This window comes from Salvia hispanica, chromosome 2 (genome assembly GCF_029641045.1).
Source record: "Salvia hispanica isolate PSC_SH4W2 chromosome 2, Shi_PSC_v1, whole genome shotgun sequence".
Lineage (NCBI taxonomy): Eukaryota > Viridiplantae > Streptophyta > Magnoliopsida > Lamiales > Lamiaceae > Salvia > Salvia hispanica.
Window position 1 is genome coordinate 5108799 of NC_142693.1, and position 26086 is coordinate 5134884.

General features: G+C 36.8%; 4 protein-coding genes across 4 annotated transcripts; 3 read left to right on the forward strand and 1 right to left on the reverse strand.

Moving 5' to 3' along the window:
- Positions 1-3123: 3123 nt before the first annotated feature.
- Positions 3124-5880, forward strand: LOC125210637 (uncharacterized). The gene is made up of 5 exons (XM_048110191.2): positions 3124-3302; positions 4914-5028; positions 5120-5209; positions 5316-5414; positions 5498-5880. The coding sequence occupies exons 1-5, from the start codon at positions 3235-3237 to the stop codon at positions 5597-5599; spliced, it is 474 nt and encodes a 157-aa protein (XP_047966148.1). The 5' UTR covers positions 3124-3234; the 3' UTR covers positions 5600-5880.
- Positions 5881-6624: 744 nt separating this feature from the next.
- ARP9 (actin-related protein 9) lies at positions 6625-15313 on the forward strand. The gene is made up of 21 exons (XM_048100471.2): positions 6625-6701; positions 6807-6879; positions 6973-7082; positions 7190-7249; positions 7379-7444; positions 7568-7688; positions 8296-8495; positions 8834-8954; positions 10006-10070; positions 10331-10420; positions 10783-10833; positions 11163-11294; positions 11977-12066; positions 12528-12598; positions 12691-12884; positions 12967-13010; positions 13088-13137; positions 13269-13314; positions 14094-14144; positions 14566-14709; positions 15088-15313. Exons 1-20 carry the CDS (start codon positions 6699-6701, stop codon positions 14707-14709), a joined length of 1782 nt encoding a protein of 593 aa, XP_047956428.1. The 5' UTR covers positions 6625-6698; the 3' UTR covers positions 15088-15313.
- Positions 15314-16181: 868 nt separating this feature from the next.
- Positions 16182-22216, forward strand: LOC125201335 (Helicase protein with RING/U-box domain-containing protein). Its single transcript, XM_048099398.2, has 18 exons — positions 16182-17430; positions 17620-17753; positions 17866-17995; positions 18090-18143; positions 18440-18589; positions 18668-18819; positions 18909-18993; positions 19121-19333; positions 19426-19569; positions 19678-19830; positions 20046-20113; positions 20286-20408; positions 20510-20609; positions 20725-20837; positions 20906-21476; positions 21561-21632; positions 21706-21804; positions 21972-22216. The coding sequence occupies exons 1-18, from the start codon at positions 16318-16320 to the stop codon at positions 22092-22094; spliced, it is 3597 nt and encodes a 1198-aa protein (XP_047955355.1). The 5' UTR covers positions 16182-16317; the 3' UTR covers positions 22095-22216.
- Positions 22217-22325: 109 nt separating this feature from the next.
- On the reverse strand, positions 22326-25654 carry LOC125201337 (HNH endonuclease). Its single transcript, XM_048099399.2, has 7 exons — positions 25115-25654; positions 24416-24470; positions 24069-24143; positions 23713-23804; positions 23183-23264; positions 22748-22831; positions 22326-22621 (listed from the first exon to the last, which is right to left on the reverse strand). The coding sequence occupies exons 1-7, from the start codon at positions 25417-25419 to the stop codon at positions 22499-22501; spliced, it is 816 nt and encodes a 271-aa protein (XP_047955356.1). The 5' UTR covers positions 25420-25654; the 3' UTR covers positions 22326-22498.
- Between the last annotated feature and the right edge of the window lie 432 nt (positions 25655-26086).

Consider the following 26086-nt stretch of genomic DNA (forward strand, 5'->3'; position numbering starts at 1 on the left):
TTTATGGTAACAAATCAAGTTCGCCAGATTGAAAGTTTCCTTAACATATTAGATTTAGATTAGGCCTCATTGGATAAATCATTATCAGATTTTTGATAACGTTCAAATCAGCATGCATAATCTACCATCACGAGATTATACATTTATGCAAGTTTTGAGCACTAGTTTTGACAACTCGACGGAATGATTAAACGATAAATTATCATGATCCACTATAATTATCACAAGTTTTAAGTAAAGAATATGAACAAAGCCATGTGACCCACACTAGCAAGAGGTAATGAGACAGATCATAGATCTTGATACGTTCTCAATAATTAAGTATACGTGAATGAATGTATGCAATCAAGATGCACGTTCTAATTGGATACCATTTGTCTTAAATTTACTGATTGTTAATTCAATTTTTAATGAAATAAATGTTGGCTACTACGACCTAAATGTGACCTTTTTATAAAGCATATATTAATAGCTACCCACATAGTGTTCATTAATAAAGTGAGCCGCACATAGAGTTGTTCTTTCAATGGGATCTAATTTGAGATCCATTATTTTCCCAAGATCATACTTCATTCGATTAGAGTACCGCTCTATTAAGGCTATTAAGGTGAAGTTGTGGGTTCGAGCTTTGTTTGTTTCGGTGATCTAATAAATGTAAAAAATCAAATTTTCGTTTATATATATGCATTAGCAATGAATATCGATAAATATATTTGCAATCCTAATAGTTCTAGCTCTACATCAAGATCATGATCGATATTATCAGTAACATCGATTTTATCATACAATACAAAAAAACGAGTCAATTATTCAATTAAACAATACATGTTGCTAAATGCTAGAGGTACACAATATCAAAGCAAATAAGTAAATCACAAGTCATTATGCGCTCAGATAGTGCTAAATTGCTAATGATAGACACATTCTCACCAAAATAAAACAACCTCGTTTCATTGGGATGTTTCTCATTGGAATAAACATCGCAAACCAAATAAATTTGGTGAACTAAACAAGAGTGCTGATGAAGCCCAAATTAAATGTTACTCCCAAAGACTCACTACCTTGTGCACATGGTAATGACCAAAAAATTTCTTTCCATATGATAAATTTAAATAACACAATTCTTTGTTGCAAGAAAATTAATCAAAGCACACAGAAGAAAAAACACTCATTAGAAAGGGACAATATGCAAACAATCAAATTGAAATGATTAACATTAAAAAATCTAATCGATCTGGAACATGCGTAATAAAATGATTTTCTAAAAGTTTAAGCCAAACTGGGAGGCCAAAAAGAGAAGACCATTTTTGCAACTTACGTTATGGAATATAAGTGGCTATCCATACCTCCCCCACAACACAGATGTCGATCGATCAAGTGCAAGATTTCAGGTTTTGGAGTGAAGATTGTTACCAGGTTTGTGTTGCTGCTCTTGTTGTTTCTTTGGCTCTTTGGAAGTTCTGTGTTTTAGCCGGTCTGTTGGTGTTAGACTGGGATTTCGTTGTACTTTTTTGTTTTGGTTTTTGCGGTTTGGCTTTGGGCAGCTTATCTTGAACCTTTGCTCGCTGCTGGTCGGCTCGACCCTTTTCCGTTTATCAAAAAAAAATATCCATATATTTTAGATTTATGTTAGCATGTCCTCAATAAATCTGGTTAAATTGAAATCGCTGATTTTTCTCGACATTAGATCACTGATTTCAGTTTTAGAATCACAATCGGCTCTCACAGATTAATAAAAACCGACGTATCACTTATGTCGGTCAAATTTCGATTCCACAATTTCCAAAACAATAATCATCAGGTAGCCATGAGTTTGTCCACAAAAACACGTGGAAAATCAAGAAAAAATAGGGAGAAACTATAAGGCCAAAGAAAATAAATGTTTCTTTGATTATTAGTAATGAGATAATGATTCGATAATATTATAAATATTAGTACTATTTTTTTCAATCAAGAAATTATTTAGGTCTTTGACATTATGGATTGAACTATTTTTGGTCCTAAATGCGACGATGCTGTTAAGTTTGACCGTAAAAATGATTTTGTATTTGATTAGTAACTTCAACAATGTCAATTAAAGACTTCAACATTGAATTAAGGTTCAATTTTGTTATAAATATATGAGCATTTTACGACTGTTTGTCTTAAACATATGAATATTTGTGCAATTTTAGTATAGTACAATGGGTTCGATCCATTCGCGATGTGCATAGATGATTTTGTCAAAAATTGAGTTCTAAACATACTATGAATTTGTTCAAATTTTGCCAAGAAATGATAAACCAATAAATTTTTACGATGTCAGATTTCCATTAATGATGCTTGACCATTTTAGCTCATAATTTGGCAGATACGAGAAGAGTGCCAAACATTAGGGGTTCTAAAGTCCATTATCCCATCTTCAAAATGCCGTCTAATGCTCCGTCATTAAATTTTTAGTCGACAAAAACTTCAAAGGTGAAGCTAACAAAATTGGACCAAGATCGTAAAATACTCACATGTTTATAATAAAAATGAGCATAAGTATAATATTTTTGTATTTAATTAATCATTTAAGAAAAATGTCACTCTTTTAACTTTTTTAATTTGACCAACAAATGACCACAATTTTTAAATGATCATTAATACATTTCACTATTTTTTTTTCTAGTTAAATAGTACTACTATTTATCTTTCCACTTAATACACTGTTATCTCTTAAAATTTTGTATTATTGATAAAATTATATGACCAAATATGAAAAATTCTAAATGTGACTCTTAAATTGGGACGGACTTTTATGGCAAAATATGACTGAGACAAAGATAGTGTTGCGTAAGTTACTAATTGAATCAAAATTGATTTGATCGTTACATTTAGCTAAATCATTAATTTTAAGATAAAAATGGACCAATGCACCAGAAGCTTTAACCATAATGTTGGGAACAAATCATAAAAATGACATGTAATATGTTTAATTAATTTTAGTCTAGAAATATTAATAATTGGCACAGTTATTAAAGAATATCCAACAAGTGTAGAGGCAACATCAATTAAAATAAACAACCATAAACATTAATTCAACCAAATCAATGAATGAAAATGTGAAAACCATTATTTAAAGAAGACTACTGCTTCAAATCAAGCCCACTCAACTTGAATTTCGTTCATCCTTTCCCAATTTAGTCCCTTCTTCGCAGAGCGAGAAGAAACACGCATTAATTTACACACACTGAAACGCGAAGGGCCGGACGAATGGGTTTCTTTTCTTTCCTTGGACGTGTGCTCTTCGCTTCCATCTTCATCCTCTCTGCATGGCAAATGTAATCAATCCACAATCACTCTCTCATTCTGCGCCTGCTTTTTCGTCAGATCTGTTTTTCTATTTGCTTTTGCTTGTGGAAATGTTTTGATTGCGCGGAGTATTTCTTAGATCTGGATGCGCCTTTTTTCCCTCGGATTTTGAATTTTCTGTTATTGTGTGAACTTGAAGAGGTTGAATTTGTTGTTTTATTTGAATACGTTGTTTTTTGTTTGTGTATCTGGTGTTTTGATCCGCACTGAAGTGGTTTGATAATTCATATGTTATTCTAATTAGCGTGTTTAATTTTTAATTTTATGTTTTTGTTTGCTGGATCTTATTAATTTTGCACTTTAGGCACGTAATTAATCATTTTGCTCCTGGAAATTTGATTTCTGGCTATGCTTTTGAACTCGAATTATTGGTTGATGGCTTTTTAAATGACAAAAAATGGTTATAAAATCATTCAGACTCATTAATATGGATTCAGTTTTCACTGTACTGATTAAATTTTTTAGAGGAGATTTCGCTTTTATGTAAGCATTGGTAGCTCTGTTTAGATTGTGTAAGTGAGTGAATGGTCAAGTCCAACTTACTGAAAAGGATAGATGTTCTAGCAATTATTGCATCCGGTGCCTGTTCCGTTGTTCATGCCGTGGTTAATTTTGACTTGCTTTCCATTCATGTTGGAAGAAAATTACTTGCTTTATATTTTCCTTGAGACAAGTAGAAAGAATCTAGGCATGTATTTTGTTCTGAGATGAATTTCTGTAAGGTTAATTAGAAAATTACTTAATCTGCAGTGCCTCCTGGATTTTGTTGTTTACATTGGTGAGATTGGAAGATAGATATGCAAGAAAATTACTTAATCTGCTGTGCTTCCTGGATTTTGTTGAGATCGGAAGACAGATAAGCAAATGATTATATAATTAATGTTGTTACTAATTAACCATGGCTGATCTCTGAAATTTGATCCTACTTCTAGGGTTGGGTGAGAGTTGATACTAAGCTCCTAGTCTGTACAGTGTACTGTAGACACACGGAGGTGGTTGGGTTGGGGGTTTCAGTGCCATGTGTGTCAAAATACTTATATATTACATCACATGGAAACATACTTGTGACTTTTGAATTGACTTTGTTTATGGCTCTTCATGTATGGCCTCTGGGTAGTAGATGTCCTACTTGGATATTTGCTAGGCCTTGTTTGTTGTATCCTCGACTGCCTAGTTTTCTAGCCACTTTTTTCTTTTTTTCGATTTGCATCTATACTCGGTGTAATTGCCTGATACATTTTCTATACTAGAGATGTTGGTAGCCATTATGTAAAGAAAATCACTGGATTTATGCCTGCACCCCATCAGCATGAGGGGGTTTGATTTGAGAGACCTAATGTCATCTTCTCAAGTCCTATTCTATAATTGTCTTTCTGAGCAGATTAATTAATTTATTGCTGCATACCATACACGAATGACATAGCTCTTTGGTGGAAGTTTTAGAAGTTTTCCTTAGCATTTCATATTGCTATTAAAATTAAACTTGTCTGTAGATATGCTAGACAAACCCCAGTTATTTAATCTCCAGTTATTTTGGGGATCATAGTCATTTTCCTGACATATTACTTACTCTTTTTAAGGTACAATGAATTTGGAGACAATGGTGGACCTGCAGCGGAAAAGTGGGCTCCCAAATTGGCTCTGGTCAAGAATCGTATTGATGGAATAATTGGGAAAAACAATTTCCACATTGATGTAAGCCTCCAATGAAATATGTATTGTTCTATTTTCCTCAATTACACGAGGTGTTCTAATTCCATATGATGTCTGGCTGATGAACTTACAGGCCAGGACTTTCGTTGCTGCATCCATCTTCTTGAATGGGTTCGGTGGACTTCTATTTGTCCTTGGCAGCAGTTTTGGTGCTTATCTTCTGGTGAGAAACCCTATCACGTCTTGCTCTCCAATGATTGCCACTCATTCAATCTCTTAAAAGCAACACAACAAAAAGCTCACCTTCCCTGCTCATTTCCTTGCCACAGATGTATTACTTGATATTGACAACTCCTTTGATGCATGACTTCTACAACTACAAAGCCGGGAGGCCAGAGTTTTTCAGAGTTCTGTCCGGGTTTCTTCAGGTAAAACCAATACGAAAAAAAGAAAGTCTCAACACTGCATGTAAAGTTCAGTTTCTGTAACATTTGTCATGAATTCCCTGCAGGGTGCGGCGCTTGTTGGTGCATTGCTGTTCTTCCTTGGAATGAAGAACTCGATTACAAGGAAGCAACCCAAGAAAAAGATCATCAAATCGAAGGCTGCTTAAGTTCAACGAGAGGAAGCCCCTTGGGATATTGTTTAGAGGAGGTTGGATTCAAAGAGATAGGATTTAAATTAGGCAGAATCAATGTCAGCTGGTGCTGTATTATGTTTCCTTTTTAAGTTATTTTTTGGATTGGAACTTTTTGGAGGTGTTTAGATGATTTTTGTCGCTGAGCAATCTGATTTGTTCCTGCTCATTTGTTCACACATTGTAAGGCTTTCTGCGGAAAAAGTTTCACATTGGATCTTTTTTTGTTTTAGCAATTCTAGCATAATAATTCAGTATTCTCAGTTGTTCTATGTTGTTCAAATCGATCATGATATGACCTTTAGAAAAAATTTCTATCTAGCAAACGGAGACTATAATTTAAGAATAACCATTTTTTATGCAAAATTATAAAAGTTTAGTATTAATAATGGTAATTCAATTATTTGATATAAATTGACAATGTCCAAAAGATTATGTATTGAGTATTTTGTGAGCAAACATTTTTGATGCAAAATTACAAAAATACTATATCATTGAGTTTCACTCTTTAATAAAAATAACGACTCGAATCCCGATCTATTAACTGCTCGCAAATCAAATCCCAACCTATTGATTAGTGTCATTTTGTCATCATATTAGTTTAAGGAGAAACTGGTTAATAAATAATCCCTTCGTCCCAAATAATTCGACCCAGTAATTTCATTTCGGGCCGTCCCGTATAATTTGTCCCATTTCACTTTTACCATTTTTGGTAGTGGACCACATATTCCACTAACTCATTCCTACTAAAATTTATTATAAAACTAATACCTTAAAAGTAGGATCCACGTCCCACTATCTTTTTCAACTTACTTTCCATTAGATTTCTTAAAATTCGTGCCGGATCAAAGTGTCCCAAATTATATGGGACGGAGGGAGTAATAAATTGTCTTCCAAAGATAAAATTGCGAGTTGCATATAGCCGTTTTATGCAATTTGACAAAGAAAATCAAGAAATCGTGTTTGAAGACATACACGATTTACAGTCGCACAAACGACGTATAAAGAACAAATTCATCTTTTCTCTAAATACTCTCAACAGTTGCTTCTCTGAGCTTTTCCAGCTCTGTTAACCATGGTGAGCACATTTATTTCACGCACAACACGCACTAATGTATTTTTCCCCATAAACAAAATTATCTATCAAGCTCCTTGATTTCGGTTTGTAATTTGATTCGCGCAGGATTACCTTAAAACAGTAGTCCCCTCTCAGCTACTCGCTGAGCGCGGCTCCAACCTCGTCATCATCAATCCAGGTTTTCAATTACACGCAGAATCAGTTCCTTCTTTTTTCTTCTCAATTTAAGTTTTGGTTCATAAAATTCGTATGTTTTTGGGGGTTAATTTAGGGTCAGCAAATTTAAGAATAGGACTAGCGCAGCAGGATGCCCCGATTACTGTTCCGCATTGCATTGCTCGACGCACGTCGCAAGTGCCGAAAAGGAATGTTCAGGATCAGGTTAATGCCTTTTTTATGCTGAGTGGAGTTTCTATACTGTGTGGTTTTGGTTTTCATTTGGATTGAATTCAAGGTCTTTGGGCTTAGCTTTGCAATTTGTTCTGCAGTTGCTTAATTCTCAGGTGACGACAGCGCAGCACATGGAGCGAGAAAGGGCTTATGACATTGTTAGTTTGGTTTATTTGAACTTAAGAAGCTGATTTATACTGTATTTGTTTGAACATCGAATGCGAGTGCATGCTATGTTATGCGTCCGGACCTAATCATTTGTGATTTATGTATATGTTGGAAATCAGATTGCTTCGCTGTTGAAAATTCGATTTTTGGACGAGGAGGTGACAAACAGTCAATTTTCACAAAAGGTGTGTTTTGGGTTGTGAGTGGAGGATTGTAGTGGAATTGGAAATATCATCCATAGTTTAGCATTCTTGAAGATTTTTCTGTTCACAACTTGATTGTGGAAATATTTATTTTTCCTTTTTTAGATGGGTCGTGTGGATGCAATTCCTCCTCAAAACAATAATAAAAAGGAGACGGTTATTCCATGGACAGATGTATTCGAGAAACAAACATCATCTTCGCCTTCATCTTCATCTTCAGAACATGGTATTTGCAATGTTAGGGCGCTCCATTCACATTTTTATGTTTGTCAGATCCTCTGTCATAGTAATCAATCACATTTCATGGTACATCTTTACTCCAAAGATTGGCAGCAGCCTTATCTGTCTGTACCTACCTGTTGAGTGCTTTAGTGTACTGCAGCTACTGCCTCAGCTAGAGTTGGTCTGTGTGTCAATAGTTATTTTTGAGTACTTCATTTTGCTATCAAAGGATACCAATCCAGATTCATTTACTCCTTTTTCTACAAATAATCAAATATCTCACGTAATTATAAGCATAATTTGTTTTTTTCTCTTATGTAGAATTTAGTTTCTAGCTTATCATGGTTTCGTATGAGTATTTACATGTGTGTAGTTCTCTTCCCAGGAAGCTTAGTTCACTGACTTCGTTCCTTATTATGCAGCATAATCGTTAGTTGTTTCTTGTTATCTTATTTGATGAAAGAAAGTTAGTTCATCTCTTAGAATACCTAGAGCTAAGCTTGTATATTTTGTTCTCTACATGTGTGCTTCTATCCGGAGTTGTGCACCAGTTCCGGTCATGTATATTTGTGTTTATATATCTCCCAGATCATTTGACCGTTTTGTCACAGGAAGTTCACATAGATCTGAAGAGCCTTCAACCGTGAAGGAAGGAAATAACAATGAGGAACCGAGTTCAGTTGAACGTAGATATAAGGAGTACATATGTGGCGATGAAGCTCTCAGAATATCAGCAACTGAACCATATAGCGTGCGCCGGCCTATTCGGAGAGGTCACCTCAATATTTCTTTGTATTATCCTATGCAGCAGGTACTGTTTACCATTTCATTGTCCTGATTTTACTTGATATACGATACATCTGCTAATTTACAAACGTCTTTTGGGATCTATGAACTATCTTATCTCAGCAAGTCATCGATTTGTGAAGGAGATTGGTTAAGTGTTGCCAGATATTCAAGCTCCCTTATACTTTTGACTTGCAGTTTTAGCCCTCCCAAAAAATAAGTTTCCATGGTCATGCTTAAGAATAATTATAAAGATGATATAGTTTTGAGAGAGCATTGAATGAGTTGTTCATAATTTACTAGATTTTATAGTCCCTAATAATTTTAATATACATATTATTATCATTATTTTTTTTATTTCAGGTGATTGAAGACATCCATGCTATTTGGGAGTGGGTTTTGATTGAAAAACTACACATCCCTCGCAGTGAAAGGCATATGTATTCCGCTGTTCTTGTCTTACCAGAGACTTTTGATAATCGCGGTATAATAGCTTTTTCAGTTTTCCATATCCGTAAGGAATATGTCTTCTTCTGTTTTTGTCCTACCTGAGACTTTTGGTTACTGCAATAGCTTTCACAGCCTAATCCACTTCACCATTCGCTTAGTTAATACATGGGGCGTCTAGACATACTTATGGGCATAACTGATAGAATTTATCTTCCTCTAGTTATTACATTTATTCCGACATGTGTGAGCATACCCCTCCATTAAGTACAAAAGCTTTTAGTCTATTTTGTTTTGTACAACTTAAGATACATCATGATACATCTCCCGTGCCAGAGTGCCAGGGATGTCTTGTTATATGCTCCTAAAAGTTTGCTTCTTGTCATTATTGAAGGAGGTGAGTCGACCCTAGTTTTTGGAATATGACATAGGCTTGAATCACCAATTAGAGCAGCAAGGAACCCTATTCGTATGCCCTTATCTAAGGAGAACCCTTAATCCCATAGGCGATGCTATATTTCTCATAGATACAAAATTAACCCAAAAATCTCCTTATGATAAATTTCTTATTCTTATACACTATATATTGTTCTATGTTGGCTACTTGCATTTTTACAACAATACTCCAGCCTCACTGATTATATTTCATGAACCGTCTCCCTTAGAACAAAAAAGTAGTGGAATGAATATTAAAGAAAAAGGCCATTTCTGTCTAAATGAGCTGGCAACAAGCTCAGTTCATATTGTTATTCAGAATTTGAAGGGGCTTCTTTATTCCTGAATATTTTCAAGTTTGGTAGTTGTGTTCGTTTAGTTTCATCCAAGGAGCTCTTTCTCTCCTCTTATGTGTGTTGATGATGCTTGACAGCTTCAATACCAGAAAGTTGATATGCATATATGTACAAACAACAATGTCCCATATCTAATCTATATGCTAGGTAAAATGTGTTGAGATCAAAGGATTAATATGGTTGACCTTGTGACTATTCCTTCAGCTTTGCAGTTCGTTTTTTCTGTGGTTACTGCTGTGAGCAATATTTTCTCAATTCACGAACTTGACAATTTTTTCATTTTGTGATTTTTTGTAGAAATAAAAGAACTTCTATCCATTGTACTTCGAGACTTGTGTTTTAGTACAGCAGTAGTCCACCAGGTAGTACTTTCCCTCATCTCCTTAATCAAAACTTATATAATATTTTGGATGATGTTGACGTTACCGATTTTACAAAGGAGCTTGCCTCTCTAGCAACCACCACATAAAAATGCTATTGGCTCTTGGCTTTGTGTATAGAGACATAGTATTAGATATCACACGAGCTCTCACAAAGCTGAGTTGGTATTTGCTTTGCATTATTTGTTTTATTACATGGATTCTACTTAAGAAACTTCCCCCCCCTTTGATGCATTACACAGGAAGGTCTTGCTGCAGTTTTTGGAAATGGCTTGTCAACAGCATGTGTTGTGAACATTGGTGCTCAAGTGACATCAGTTATTTGCATTGAGGTGTTGTTTCTTTATCATCAGTTCTGTAGTTTAGTACTGCCTACCTAATTAATACTGATGTGCAGATAGACTTTATTATTTATACACAAGCAGTCTTTATTCAGTTGTGCAACTTGTGCTCCCGCTATGCCACGACCCTCATGTGTGTGGTCAGGCTGTAAAATATGTCCCTTTTCCTGCACGTGAAAGAATAACTTTTGTTGGTCTTTTTTTCTGTCTAAAGATTTTCTATTAATTATTGTCCGCAATTTTCTTCTGTATTGCCTATGAAGACTCAGGGCATGCATGTTCGAAACTGTTTGATACAATATTACATTCTCTATAACTTCACTTGAGTCCTGACTACCTTCACTTGATGTTAGGATGGAGTTGCTCTACCAACCACTCAGATTTCTTTGCGATACGGTGGAGAGGTGAGGAATTGTAGAATCTCAGCAACAGATTGTAATGAATGGAAAGACGGGAATGACATATCCATCATACTCAGAATTGATTAAACTGTTACTTCATGAATGTGCATGATTTCTCGAATAAAAGCTAACTTACTAATCAGTAGGCACATCATTCTTGGTTGCTTTCTTTTGTTTCCTGTTTTTTCTATCTCTTCCCTTGGTCTTGAGGTTCCATATTCTAGAAACTTCTTGATAATTCACCCTAGATACTAGTACTCTGATTGATTTGATGTCCATGTTTTGTCTTCCTCCTCTCTGTTTTAAGCTTGCAATGCTTGCAACTCTTTCAGGATGTATCAAGGTGTCTTCTTTGGACTCAACGACATCATCAAACATGGCCTCCTATCCGTACTGATGCTCTGACGAAACCCATAGACTTGTTAATGCTGAATAAGCTTAAAGAGTCTCGCTGCCAGATTAGAGTAAGTTGATCAATTAGATATTGTTTTTGGAGTCCATTAATTTGATGTTAACAGGTACAGTTTGATATAATTAAATTGAAGTTATTTATTTGTTGTTGTTATAAAAAAGCACCTTGTCTCTTGGTCATATAAACTTCCAAAAGCTAATCAAGTTTTTGAAAGAAAGAGACTTATTTGATAACTCAGTGTAATTTAAAAAGTACCCAAGTAACAAAAACCATCTGTCGTTTGGCCCCATTTGGGACTCAGAGCTCATCATCCATGTAAATTTGCTGTTCCAATGCACTACTGGCCACTAAGCTCTTATGTTGTACTACTACTACTACATAAATATTGCCTTTATGAACTTGGGAAGGAAATCCTTTGGTTTTTCAACCACAAAACTGTGAGAATGCTATAGAAAATATTTCCACACTTTGTATCCATGAGTTTTGTCTGATTACTTGCATTTACAGGAAATTTGATGATTATTACTATCTCACTTTGTAATGCTCTATACAGCTTTGTTCAAGTGGAGCCTGCCTAATGCTTTAAACACCTTCCCCGACCATGCTAGTTATTTTGCTTGTTCGTCATGTTGCTAATATGCCTAACATAATTGATTATGCCTTCTTGGTAGCTAAGCAATGGAAGTTATCTTCTGTTTTATTGAAGCAAATAATTTGTCATGTTCTATCTTCAGGAAGGAGAAGTTGAAGCTGTTGCTGTAGTTCACTCATATGAAGAAGGGGGGCCACCTGGTTCTCACAAGACAAGACTGACTGCTCTGAATGTATGCGAGTCAAAACTTATGTTTTATGGGATGACTATTGAACATTGCTTTAATCAATTATCATGCCTATTTGAATAAACTATAGAGTACCTCTCCTAACATTAAAATTTTGGTTGTCATTATAGATTGTATTTCAATAGTTGCAATTTTGGTTACTCCTAATAATTATAGATTGTGTTTCTGATGGTACTTTTATGTTAATGCTATGAATTTTAGGCAGTATTAGTATTTATTAAGTTTTGCTACCAGCATCATGCATAATCAGTGCTTATGTGATTAAGTTGCTAACTGCTTCCACTTGTTGGTTAACTTAAGTGGCAGTCTGTGTTATGTCTTGTTAAAATCTTACTCTGTGAATATACTTATCAGGAGTAACTTTGATTCAGAACAATTTACTTATACTAAATGAGACACTAGTTCTATGAATTTGATTGCTTTTTTTTTTTTTCATGTGGAAGCAGGTTCCTCCTATGGGTTTGTTCTATCCTATGCTTCTGGTTCCTGATGTTTACCCTCCACCACCTAGGAATTGGTTTGTAGAATTTTTCTAGTTTTACATGTTTGGTATTGCTAGATCAGTTAATATATTCTTGTCCTATTAATGAAATAAGTATGCACCCACAGGTTCAGTGACAACGAGGATATGCTGGAAGATACTTGGGAGTTCCCCAGGAGACCAGACATGTCAGATGGTTACTTCCCTGGTAGTGGTGGATATTATCCTATGTGGGAAAATTACCCTGTATTTCAATCGAAACCAAAGAAACAGGACACTATTGGTCTTGCCGATGCGATTACGAAAAGTATTCTTTCTACAGGTATACATTATATCATCCTGCTAATATGATAGTACGGTACACAATGGATTTGCTTCTGCCTTATCTTTATATTTTTTTTCAGGCCGTATAGACCTTCAGAGAAAGTTGTTCTGTAGCATGCAACTGGTGAGTTCTATTTCCACCTTCGTAATTGTGATTAGTTCTTTTGTACCAGTCGGAGTTTACACCACTCTGTTCTTCAGATAGGTGGAGGGGCTTTGACTGAGGGTTTGGTTTCTGCAGTGGAAGAGAGGTTTGTTACTATATATCTTGGATATAGCATTTTCATGAATTTTTAAATGAGCACGCATAAAACTAAAAAACTGCAAGTAGTATTTAATTGATTTCAGTTCCATGAATTTGACTTTTCCTCCTCTATTGCAGAGTATTGCACGCAATTCCTTCTCACGAGGCCATAGATACAGTGGAGGTTAGATTCTCCTGCTTCATGTAACTTTATAGCAAGCGTCTTTTCTGTTTACAAAATTGTGAATATTATAATCATGCTCACAATGTTCTATAGAGATAACACCTTCAAGATCTCCCTGAAAGTCCGGAGTTTCTTATAATAATAAACAAATGTTGATCTGTAGCTGTTTCTGGACTAATAATGTGTATTGTATGCTACTCTTCTACATCATTGCACTATAAAAGGTGCAAAACAAGCACCTAAAAAGTTTTAACAATTTATTTACATTTCAATGGCTGGATCACCTTAAGGAACATAGAAAGGAATGGCTTGTATAAGTTTTTTTTGGCAATTTTGTACTCAAGGCGATTTTTTCTCAGTTACCAAAACTGGTTTGTGGTTTGGATTTTAAAGTAATCTGAAAGGCTCCCATCTCTATTCTCACATTACTCTCAATTACTTATTATGTCTACTTTATTGTTATACTCTGTGCCATGCTGTTCTTTAAGTTTACGATCTTATTCTCGCTGCTACTTTGTTCTCATCGTTGGCCATTGTTGGTTGGTTCTCTGTGCTCTGTTTTTCGCTGGGCTAAATGTTCCTGTAATGTTGATGCACTATGTGTTATCTCACTGGCTCCATTGCCTCTGAAATTGAACAAATTTCCAAGTATTTTGATGGTGATTGTTTACTTAGCATTATGTACTGCTATGGGTATGATGAGAGGAATGGAAGTGATTGATACTGGATCTCTACTAAGGATCTCTACTAAGTGTCACTTATTTTGTCTAACCTTACAGGTCTTGCAATCCAGAACAAGTCCCGCTTCTGTACCATGGAAAGGTGGAGCTGTAAGTATTTTCACTATGACGCTACTTCATTTAAAATTTTTCTATTCTCGGGAGAGGAGAGTGGTGTCTTTGAACCCCTTGCAAATTGAAGATAATATATTAGTACACGAAGTCATGAAAAGATGTGCACTATAGTGGTGAGAATCATTATCAAGTGAGAAATTTGAATGGGCTGATGTCTCAAGTTTTCTGGTCTCTTGCTTTTCTGCTTCTTTTTATACATGTAATGTGGATAACACGATAAAAGAAATTCCAAGAGACTTGCTCGAAATGTAGATTAGCAACAATCTATGTTGGTTAAACTTCTACCACATTTTCAATGCTCTGGCGTCATCACTTCAAAACTACGCGCTAGCTTCGTTACGTTTATGGACTCTCAAGGATTAGTATTCTTTAGTTTCTAATACAAATCTTGCTGCAGATACTGGGCATTCTTGATTTTACACGCGATGCATGGATAAATCGTGAGGACTGGATCAGAAATGGGATTTATCTTGGTAGTGGCAGAAAGTACAGGGACTCGTATTTTCTTCAAGCACAGACAATGTGTTACATAAACTCCTAGGTAAGAAGAAGATATACCGCACTTTTCTTATTGTTTATGTGATGTTACTAGTGTTTGTTAAAGTTCCAAATTGCCATTCAAGTTCTGTCTATCGGCTTCAAGCCTATGGTTTGAAGTTTGAATCACGCTGATGATCAATAGAAAATAGTTTCACTCTTAGGCTTCTTCTCACAGCGATACATACTTTCTGCTACGCACTTGGTTTTCCAAGTGTGATTTTACCCTTGGTTTATAGGCTCTAGCACAGAAGGGGGTCTATCCAGAACTCACCTCGGTAGGAGCTGTGGTTTTCCGTCATCGTGAAAAAATGATAAATAGAGACTGTTTGTTTCTTTTATTTGAAGTGATAAGTTACCGTCTTCTTAATTTTCCTTGTAGGTTGGAGTTCCATCATTTTATTGTCATGGGAAAGATAACAGTGCAGAGAAATCCAAAGATTGGAAGGAAGATTTCAATTAAATGACATATTATTAGTGTGATTTTATGAGTAAATATGAAATATTTTTTGATAAATAGATGTGACATGTTACTGAAAATGATGTTTGAATAGATGTGACATGTTACTGAAAAAGACTCTCTAAATGTTATGACTATATGTTCTATAGATTTCTTTCCTCTACCTTTTAAAACGTTTTTGCTTGGATTAAGATGTTAGGTAAAAAGAATTTGTATGCTTCTTGTTTTGATTTAAAATTAAATTATAGTATTAATTTCATAGATGAATAGGGGGCGGTAAGTACTTCTAGTTTGTTGTACTCCTTCCGTCACCTATTAATTGACACCAATTTTCTTTTCCGCATGTATCCAATTAATTGGCGTCCTTACTTTTTACTACTTTTGATAATGGATCCTAAATATTACTTACCTCATCTCACTCATATTTTATTATAAAATTAATAGAGACAAATAAAATAATTATATAGGGAATTTCGGTTTAATTCCCTGATCTATGGCCCATTATTAATGTAAAGATTGAATTTGCAATTAATTCTACAAATCATGACCTTAATAAATAACTCTACATAAATATAAGTCCATCATTTAATATTATTAATTAATTGATTTCGATTTTGCGTATAACTTCCAAAATTTGTCCCAATTTAAAACTGAACAAATTACCCTCTTTTGATAAGACATGTTAATCCTAAATTAACTTGATTTTTTGATACCAGTGGGTCTTAATTTGAATTTAGCAATATTATCAACCAAGCCTTATATGAACACGGGCCCAGGCCGTTCCTACATCCGCAGCTTTGGGCCCAAAATTCCATACTAAACGAAACGACGTCGTTACCTCGCAAAGGATTAACCGCGGATAATTACACAGTTTAAACTCCCTACCCGCCAAAAAAGGTTAAAAATGGAGGTAAAAAATCATTAAACCGCGAAACTTTTTTCACCTTCAAATGCATTGCCGCCATTTTACACACTACAGTCTACCGCCCCACTTCCTCCAATATATACCAAGTTTTGCTTCTTCCCATTACTTAATTTCAAGCAGCTTTTTGCTTTCACTCATAAAATCTCCTTTTCCCTTTTCAATTCATAAAAAAATCCAATCTTTACATTTGCTGCGCCTTTTTTCTCTCGCTTTTGAGAGAAGCAGCCATGGATACAGCATTGACGGGGCCAGAGCCCATGGAGGCGAAGGTAAAGATGGTGAAATCGATGGTCGGCTCTGAGGTGTCGGAACCCGACGTCCTCAAAGCTCTGTCGCTCTCCAACAACAACGTGCGCGAAGCCGTCGATGTCATCCTCGATTCGCTGCATCCGCATTTAGCAGCGCGGGAAACTCTCACTTCCACCGGTGGGAGAAGAGTTCAGGTGAATTCATCGCGGGATTTTGGGGAAGGGGTTTCTGTGAATGTGGAAAAGAGGGACTGTGGCGTTGTTGATAAATGTGATGCGGGTGTTGTGAGGGTGAAAGAGGAAATTGATGTGGGGGTTGCAGAGGAAAAGAGGGGGTTCAGTGATGAGAAAAGGGCTGAAATTAGGGTTAAAGAGGAGCCTAATGTGGCCATAGATGTTAGTATCGGAAGGGGTGAAAGGGAAGGGAGTGTTTTGACAAAATGTGATGCAGGTGTTGGGGCGATGGAGTTTCTGAAAGTGAAGGAAGAACCTCATGTGGGTTTTGTGGAAGGTGAGGTTTTGAAAGTGAAAGAAGAACCGGATTTGGGTTTCGGAGACGAAAAGAAAGATCAAAGTTGTGATGAAAAGTCACTGGTTTTGGTGGGAAAAGTTGAAGAAGAGGCTAGACACGAGCCGAGTTCGGTGATGGCTGCGATTAGAGTGAAGGAGGAGGGGCAGGCTGAGTCAGAAGTAACTGTAACGAGCCGGTTGAGACCGGAGTGGGAAGTGAAGGAGTTGGTCAGTGTTCAGCCGCTTAGTGCGAGAAAATTGTCCGATGATGAATATAAAAAGATGCAACCGGGATGTGATGGCCACAGGGCTAAAAAGGCGAGGACGCAGGAGAATGCCTTGAGTGCTGTGGTGATCGAGGATGGTGATTTTCCGGAGGAGCTGGGGTGGTTGTTGGTTGGGAGGACGGTGGTCACGGGGCTGTCAACGACAAAGGGCAGGAAATTGGAGAATAATGAGATTGTGCATTTTATGTTTCCTGGACCTACCACAAAAACTAAGCTTAGCACCCATTTTATGAGTTCAAAGGCTGCTCATGCTGTCTCCAGCATTGTTCGTTTCTCGACAAAGAGATATGGAGAGGTACATATAAGTGCATAGCATGCATATCTAGTACTTCTGATTTATGAATTTGCTTGTTGGTGTGGAAATAATCATGAAATTTATGCTGCATTATAGGTTAGCCTCATTACTTGATTGGTTACTTGAACATTTTGATATATGTGGAGTGAAAATTAAGTGTAATTCTTCTTTTTTTGCTTATATGATCAGATTGGTCGTTTGCCAATGGAATGGGCAAAGTGCCTTATTCCACTTGTAAATTCATCAAAGGTGAAGGTTCTTGGCCGTTGTGTTGCTGCTCCAGTTAATCTTTGCATGATGCAAGAGATTATGTTGTATGTGAGGTAAAACTATAATCTTTGCATGTTTCTTCTTACTATACTTGTCTATCTTGTCCACATGACCAAGCAAATAACTATTACGTCTTACATCTGCTCTTCCTTTTTTGGCTCTCAGCTTTTATATTCATGAATCTGTCTTTTCGGAAGTTGATAAGTCATGGAAGCTTGAGGCTACAAATATTGACACCACCATTTATCCTCTCTTGAAGTTGTTTCAACTGCTGAAAGTCAGGCCATTTCAAAAGGTACCAGCTACCGATAAAAAGATGGCACTTAATCAAGTACCAAGCATTTTTTGTCTTCCCTGATTTGATATACGCTTGTTTTTTTCATCGGCAGGCACAGTTCACACCAGAAGAACTTGACTCCAGAAAGCGCTTACTACAATTAGATGTACGTTGCATGTGCACCTAACTGTTATTCTATTCATTGAAGCTTTGCTTTGTATTAATATAGATTAATTTCTCATAAAAAAAGTAGCTTCTGTTTCTAAGAAAGATGGATTTACTGTTAGATCCTGCTCATTAATTATGTTGTTCCTCACAACAGCTACCAATCGTTTCTGTTTCGATGTGTTCATAATTGTGTTCCACTTCCTAAATTAGTAGGAGTATATCGAAATAAAATCTTTAATACATATGCATTAAATAAACTAAAAGCAGCTTGGTGATAATTGGTATCTCTTTCAGGATGATCCAGATAATTCTGCATCTCTGTTGCCTTCATTGAAGACAAGAAAGGGCTCTCAAGATCAAAAGATCCACGAAAATCATGAGCAAGTTATTACAGAAGCATCCTTGAATAGGCTTGTTGGTGCTGTAGATACCTATAACTTACAGGTATACTTAAGTACTTTACGTTTGAGTGCATATAACTATAAAAGCAGCATGCCTTCTTACATTATTTTGACATCGTAGGAGATGGAGCCTGCCGAGACTCTAGCTTGTGATTTGAGGCCATACCAGAAGCAGGCTCTTTATTGGATGTCTGAATTGGAGAAAGGTGTGAATAGCGAGGAATCAGAGAAGACACTTCATCCATGCTGGGCAGCTTATCGTGTGTGTGATGAGTACGTACTTCACTTCACCATCAATTGTAACTTAAACTACAAAAATTGAACAGAATATCTAAAGTTTCCACCTCAACTGATCTTGATAGGAGAGCTCCGGAGATTTACGTGAACCAATTTTCTGGGGAAGCAACCACAGAATTTCCAACTGCCATGCAGATGGCCAGAGGAGGGGTGAGTCTGACATCTTTTCATCCATTGCTAGTTCTTAATCTTGATAGTTAGGAAGCATCAGTTTTGAGCATTTGGACAAAGATGTATTCTGTATATCTTATTTCCCAATTTGCGAGTGTCTGTGCAGATTTTGGCAGATGCAATGGGACTTGGGAAGACTGTAATGACAATTGCTCTGATACTATCAAGAAGAGGACATGGCATCCCAGATGGCCAAATGGTTGTAGCTGAACGGGGTTCAAATGATAGCAATAATAGCCATATTAGTTCTAACAGCCTGAGGAGAAAGAGAGGTGGCACCCTAATTGTTTGTCCGATGGCTTTACTTAGCCAGTGGAAGGTGAACCCTCAGCTTAGAAACTCAAATTATATGGTTGCTGTTATTGTTTCATAAGCATAATATAATTTTTGTTCTCATGTTATGTTCACTAGGATGAGTTTGAAGCCCATTCGAAACCAGATAGCATCACAGTCTTCATTCATTATGGTGGGGACAGAACTAGTGACCCTAGGGTGATAGCAGAAGCTGATGTTGTCTTGACAACATATGGTGTACTGACTGCTGCGTATAAAAGTGTAAGCAATGCTTACAACTCCTAAAGTTGATCGATTGTTAATGTCTCTATTGGTTCTGTACTTGATTTTTCTCTTTTCTGAAACAATATCTTTTATTTCATGACACAGGAAAATACGAACAGCATTTACCACAGAGTAGAATGGCATCGTGTGGTTCTAGATGAAGCTCATACAATCAAATCATCCAAGACTATAGCTGCTAAGGCTGCATTTGCATTGACCTCATATTGCCGCTGGTGTCTTACTGGCACTCCACTTCAGGTATCTCTCCATAGATACTGCTTAACTATATATTCCTTTCCCCCCGTAAATTGGGTAATTTTGAATTGAAAATTACTATGCTACTGATTTCAGTATGTTTAGTTCAGCTTTTCTTCAAGTATGTAACTTTATTGAACTCTTCTTGTTCATCTTTGCTTTTTGCTAACACATTCTATGTTTGTTCACTGGATTAATGAGTGTTAATATTGGTGCAGAACAATTTGGAAGACTTGTTCAGCCTTTTGTGCTTCTTACATGTTGAACCATGGTGCAACTGGGCCTGGTATGAGTGCTCGAAAGTAGATAAATTACATTCATCCCTTGCATAAATCACCTAGAACTGCAATAACACATCTCTTAATAATCAATGATGCACTATACAGACTTCTGGTGAATTCTTCATGGAAGGTATGATGGGCTTACAGAACCATTTATCTAATTTCCAACTCTTGTAGGTGGAACAAGCTGATTCAGAAGCCTTATGATAATGGTGACATGAGAGGGTTGCAATTGGTGAAAGCAATCCTCAAACCCCTTATGTTGAGGAGAACAAAGGAGTCTAAGGATAAACATGGAAGGTAATCATCAATCTCCTTAATATTGCCTTTTCTTGCATTTCTGGTTCACATTTGACAAGTTTTGATCACTATCATATTACTAATGCGTGCTTGCAATCTAGGCTCATACTTGTTCTACCACCTACTGATGTCCAAACCATCGAGTGTGAACAATCTGAAGCCGAGCAGGACTTTTATGACGCTCTTTTCAAGAGATCTAAAGTAAGTGCTTGTCGCGTGAAATATACATCGCAAATGGCAACTGATTGCTGCTACACATGGTGACAATTGTTCATGCATGGTTTATGAATTGTATCTATTTTGTGTGAACAAACAGGTACAATTCGACCAATTTGTTGCTCAAGGAAAGGTTCTCCATAACTTTGCGAATATTCTCGAGCTGCTACTTCGGCTGAGGCAATGTTGCAACCACCCTTTCCTAGTTATGAGGTAAAATACACCGAGTTATGCCAGTTCTCCTCTATATTCTCTCTCATACTAAGGATTATTGTTTGCAGTCGAGGTGATACAGAAGCATATGCAGACTTGAACAAACTGGCAAGGAGGTTCCTCCAGTCTCAGTCTGATGGAGGCTCTGGAACTGGTCCTTCTCGAGCTTATGTTGAAGAAGTTGTGGAGGGTATTCGCAATGGTGAAAATACCGAATGCCCCATTTGCCTAGAGTCCTCAGATGACCCAGTGTTAACCCCCTGCGCGCATAGGATGTGTAGGGAGTGCCTTCTCTCTAGCTGGAGGACTCCAGCTGCCGGGCTCTGCCCCATATGCAGGCAGGTGATCAGTAAAGCTGATCTGATCACATGCCCATCTGGAAACAAATTCAGAGTTGATGTTGAGAAGAACTGGAAGGAATCTTCAAAGATAACCAAACTCTTGCAGTGCTTAGAAGATATACGCAGCTCGGGTTCCGGTGAAAAGAGCATAGTATTCAGCCAGTGGACTTCGTTCTTGGATCTCTTGGAAATTCCACTCAAGAGGAAGAATATCAAATTTTTGAGGTTTGATGGCAAGTTGGCGCAGAAACAACGAGCGAAGGTCCTCCATGAGTTTGCTGAGACTACTGAAAAAACAGTAAGCAATCTTTATTCTCTAGTTCAACTAACTCTATGAAAACAGTTTTTCGGATTATAAACATCAATTCCATCGATGTTTTAGGTACTGTTGATGTCGCTTAAAGCAGGTGGTGTGGGTCTGAATCTGACTGCAGCTTCAAATGTATTCCTAATGGTATGCATCTTTCTTGAAACTTTTATGTCCCATTTTTTGGGTTTGTTAGAGGCTGAATCTTGGCATAATGCAGGATCCATGGTGGAATCCTGCAGTAGAGGAGCAAGCAATCATGCGAATTCACCGGATTGGCCAAAAGCTGACTGTTCGTGTTAGAAGATTCATTGTCAAGGTAGCATCAGCACTTCTATGTCTTCATTGAAATCTGTTTCTTTGATAGAGATTGTAAAATGAATTAGGAAAGTAAAACCAGAAGCAATGTTACAAAAACATACTGATGAAAGATTCAGTTTGCCACTGATATATGAAAACTTAAGCTGAATTTTTAAATTTGGACAGGACACTGTGGAGCAGAGATTGCAGCAAGTTCAAGCAAGAAAGCAACGGATGATCGCTGGAGCACTGACCGATGAAGAAGTCCGATCAGCCAGGATTGAGGAGCTTAAGATGCTCTTTAGATAGATTTATTAAGTCATATATTTGTGTATCCCTGTAGTTCCTCCATTAAGTTAGTTTTGGATATTTGAGGGAAACATGTGTTTTTGTAGAGGGTACACAATTTCTCTAGCATGTTTTGTATAGCATCTGCCATCTATCTACCTATCAAATTTAATGTTAGCATCATCATCAATTATTCCATTGTTAAATGGAAACAAGTGAGAGTATTTTAGATTTGACAAGGATGACTATAAATTTAAGTATAATTATCTCCATTTATTCCTGAAACATTAATAAGTTATGAGTCTTGTTTGATTAATATTTACCTTAATTATATATACAGCTACAGATTAAGGGCACAACTAGTTGGCCATTTACATTCATTAACAGATTTCAGGCACTGTTCCATCATCTCATCTTTCTCAGTATCATGGGGCTGCATACGGCTTCGAGAGGTACTGCTTCCACTCCTCCGGCAACCCCTTTCGTTTCATCATCTTTATTGCATAGTGTGTTAGGGGTATGGCCAGTAGCTCATAGTCCTTGGGGGCCTGCCATATTGTGAGAGAGCGAGGTTAACTAAAGCTTTCTGGAAATTTCAGTTCCAAGATGCCCAAATTAATTACACTTTCATCTCTGCTCTTTCTGGCAGTTCAGTTCTTAGACAACTTAAGTACCTTAGGGACCTTCAGCAATTTCATACCAGATTCCTCCAATGTTTTCTGACCTTTCCTCGAGTTGCATCTTGCACACGCAGCCACCTGTTTCAAACATAACTGAACTTATGGTACAAAAGCTATGGCTAAAAACTGTAACTTTTACTATGGAAAAAGAGAGAAAAAATTCTGTCAGGCTGCTGTTTTTGATAAGCTCTAGTTCTCTACTAATAATGCTTAATTCTAGCATACTAATTAAATTTATAATTGAGCCTTGCACAAACTTTGATTCTGATGCTGTAATATTTTTTGGAAGAAGGCCTTTCCCTGGAGGCCTATAATATACTTGAGAACATTTACAATTTTTTGAATAATTCTCAGTATTATATGTGAAAGAAGTAATCATGAAGCATGTAATGAGATAATGAATTCTACATCCTTCAAAAGTTATCTTACCAGATTTTCCCATGTCCACTTCCCCCCTCTAGCAATAGGGAAAACATGATCAATAGTCAGGTTCTCAGTTGAAGAACAATATCTGTCAAGTGGGGAGATAACGAGTCAAGTTACGGGACTCACTTAGTGCTAAATGTTAACAAGAGAAGTTGGCCACAAGCATCATTCAGTTATAAAATGAATTAGAACATACAATCAAAAGATTACAGAGAAGATTTATGTTAGGTGAGTATGTCATAGATGTTTAGTGAGTAGTATCTAGTCCAACTTCAACCTACATAGGAGTAATATTTTTCCAGTTGAAGAGGCAGTTTGAAGAGGGAATTCATAGTGTATTTTCTCTTAAAATGTTAAATAAGATCTTAGCTACTGCAACTACTAAAATGAACTTGAGAAAGACCATGGTTTCTCTTTTTAGAAAAAAAGAAAAAACTTAATGCGGAGATTTTCTGCAACAATGTGATTTGAAACAAATGGATTACAAAACCAAAGCATAAGAGAAAAAAATGAGAAATGTGTTTAGAACTCACTGACAAGTGTAGTTATCACGTTGAAAAATATTTTTTCGACTTAGGCCTCTTTTCACCTTTCTTCTTTTGACTATTTGCAGTAAGTGTGGAACCTGAGAGAGTAATGCACAATTATCAAAAAAAGTAAAAAAGGGAACTAAACATTGCAAAAGGAAAATGTTCTGCCACCTGAAATAGTTAAATCACCAACGATACCCCCCCCCCCCCCCATCCGTAATTGTATATGGAAGAGGGAGAGGGGAATTTTTGGGTAGCTTAGCTCTTTCAAATGAGAGGTAATTATTCTTATATGATAGATAGAATTGGAGAAGCAATATGAAAAAGCATTATTACGGCACTTAATCAGTGGCTCATACCCTCAACACAGCAGGAATGTAGAAGGAACCACTAGGAGAGTTTATAGTTTGGTCATAATATTCTAAAACATCAGCCTGCAATTTAGGAGGAAAAGAATGAAATCAAATGGTTACAATTCAGTGATAAAAAATCAATTTACTAATGCAATGAACTACAAATAAAAACCATATTTAAAATTTCACACTACAGTTAAAGTCAAAGTTTCATGGCTCAATTCCTTGCAACTTAAATTTTTATAGCAGTATTTTCTTTTGATAATGGGTCCAACAAAATATTTGAGACGTTTAAAATATGTTCTGGAAGTAATGGAAACTAGCCACTGAAAGAAACCAGGAAGAGGTCCGACCTTATCCATAAACTCCAAACATATGGCGCGTTTCCAGCAGACGACATTAACAGGCCTGGCATGACCAAAATAATCATTCAAATAGTTTTCGAAGTAACTTCATAATGCTTGTCAAATTAACCCAGGCGTAAACTATTTTTCAGCCAACATGATAATTGGGTGGCCATGGATCAGATAAATGAACATGACAAGGAAAAAACTGCAATAGAAACGGAAAGAAAGATAATGAGTACTTATAAACAACTGACATCGTGAATTAGACTTGATTAACTTAGCTGCAATAGGATGAAATATCAGAGTGGTATTTTAATGAGTTCACAAAAGCTAAAAGCCAGTGTGATCCTGAAATAGTTCTCTACTCAGATTGTTGCAGATCCAAGCCAAAGTTTTCATAATAATGTGATTTAATGCCAGAGAACCCCTCATCAATTCAAGCAAAAGGAATGCACTTAACCAAGAAAGCCATTAAGGGAATTTCCAACACTGTAAAATCATTCAAGCCTGCTTATTGATCAAGAACATTCCAACAAACACCTGAGAGGCTTCTTTGGAATGTGCATTTTACCCCTAATTTCACAGGCTTCAAAACTAAAGCAAATAATTAACAAAAAAAAACCCACTTAATACAAATCAACAACTCAAAAATCAGCAATTCACAATGCGTAATCAGTGTGTTGATTTTGAAAATTGCAGGCATACCTATAAGAAATGTCCAATACTAAGCCTCTAAATCCAGACAGCTCATCAATCTCAAACTCTGCATCCTCCTCCAACACTTCATCAAACACTCCACCACCATCGCTCCTCGCCGGCGGCGACGATCTGGAGGCGTGCGCCGTAGAAACGCAGAGCCTACGCCTGCGATCTCCCGAAATCGAGCAGCTGAAACCTCCGCTGCCGAAATACTTAACCCTACAGCGGCGGTGAAATGCGTCGAACCCCACCGACAACCCGTTTCCCGCAACGAAGGGTTTCAGACGATCGCCGGCGATAAATCGCGCCATCAATCCACCGCTCAATTCGCGTCCAGAATAGCAGATTCAAACACGATCACGCACCTAGGCTGCAGTAATTGGTGGAATTTTTCGAAAGCGGGATCGGAGATCGATCAAATAGTAGGACGATTGAATAGGAAAAGGAATATCCTTTGCATTTGCGTTGCTTGTATTCCAACAATTGTGAATTTGATCACGTAAATCTGCTGCCACATATTCTGATCTGGGGCCTCCACCTTCTCTAAATATCTCCTGCTAAACGACGAATCTGCACCACCAATATCTTCTGAAACCATGAATTAGTCATAAATTCGGAGCTTAATTCAATTTAATCAGAGTTTCAAACCTTCAATTCAAATTTTTATCATTAGTGGATGATCTTCTTTAATACTCCCTCCTTCCCCCATAATTTTACCCACTTTGTCCCGACACGGATTTTAAGAAATCTAATGGAAAGTGAGTTGAAAAAGTTGGTGGAATGTGAGTCCTACTTTTAAAGTATTAGTTTTATAATAAAATATAAGTATGAATGAGTTAGTGGAATATGGGGTCCACTACCAAAAATGGTAAAAGTGAAGTGTGTAAAATTATGTGGGACGGCCCAAAATGGAATACTGGGTAAAATTATGGGGGACTCCGTCCCCGATTAGGAGTCATATTTTGACCGGGCACGGGT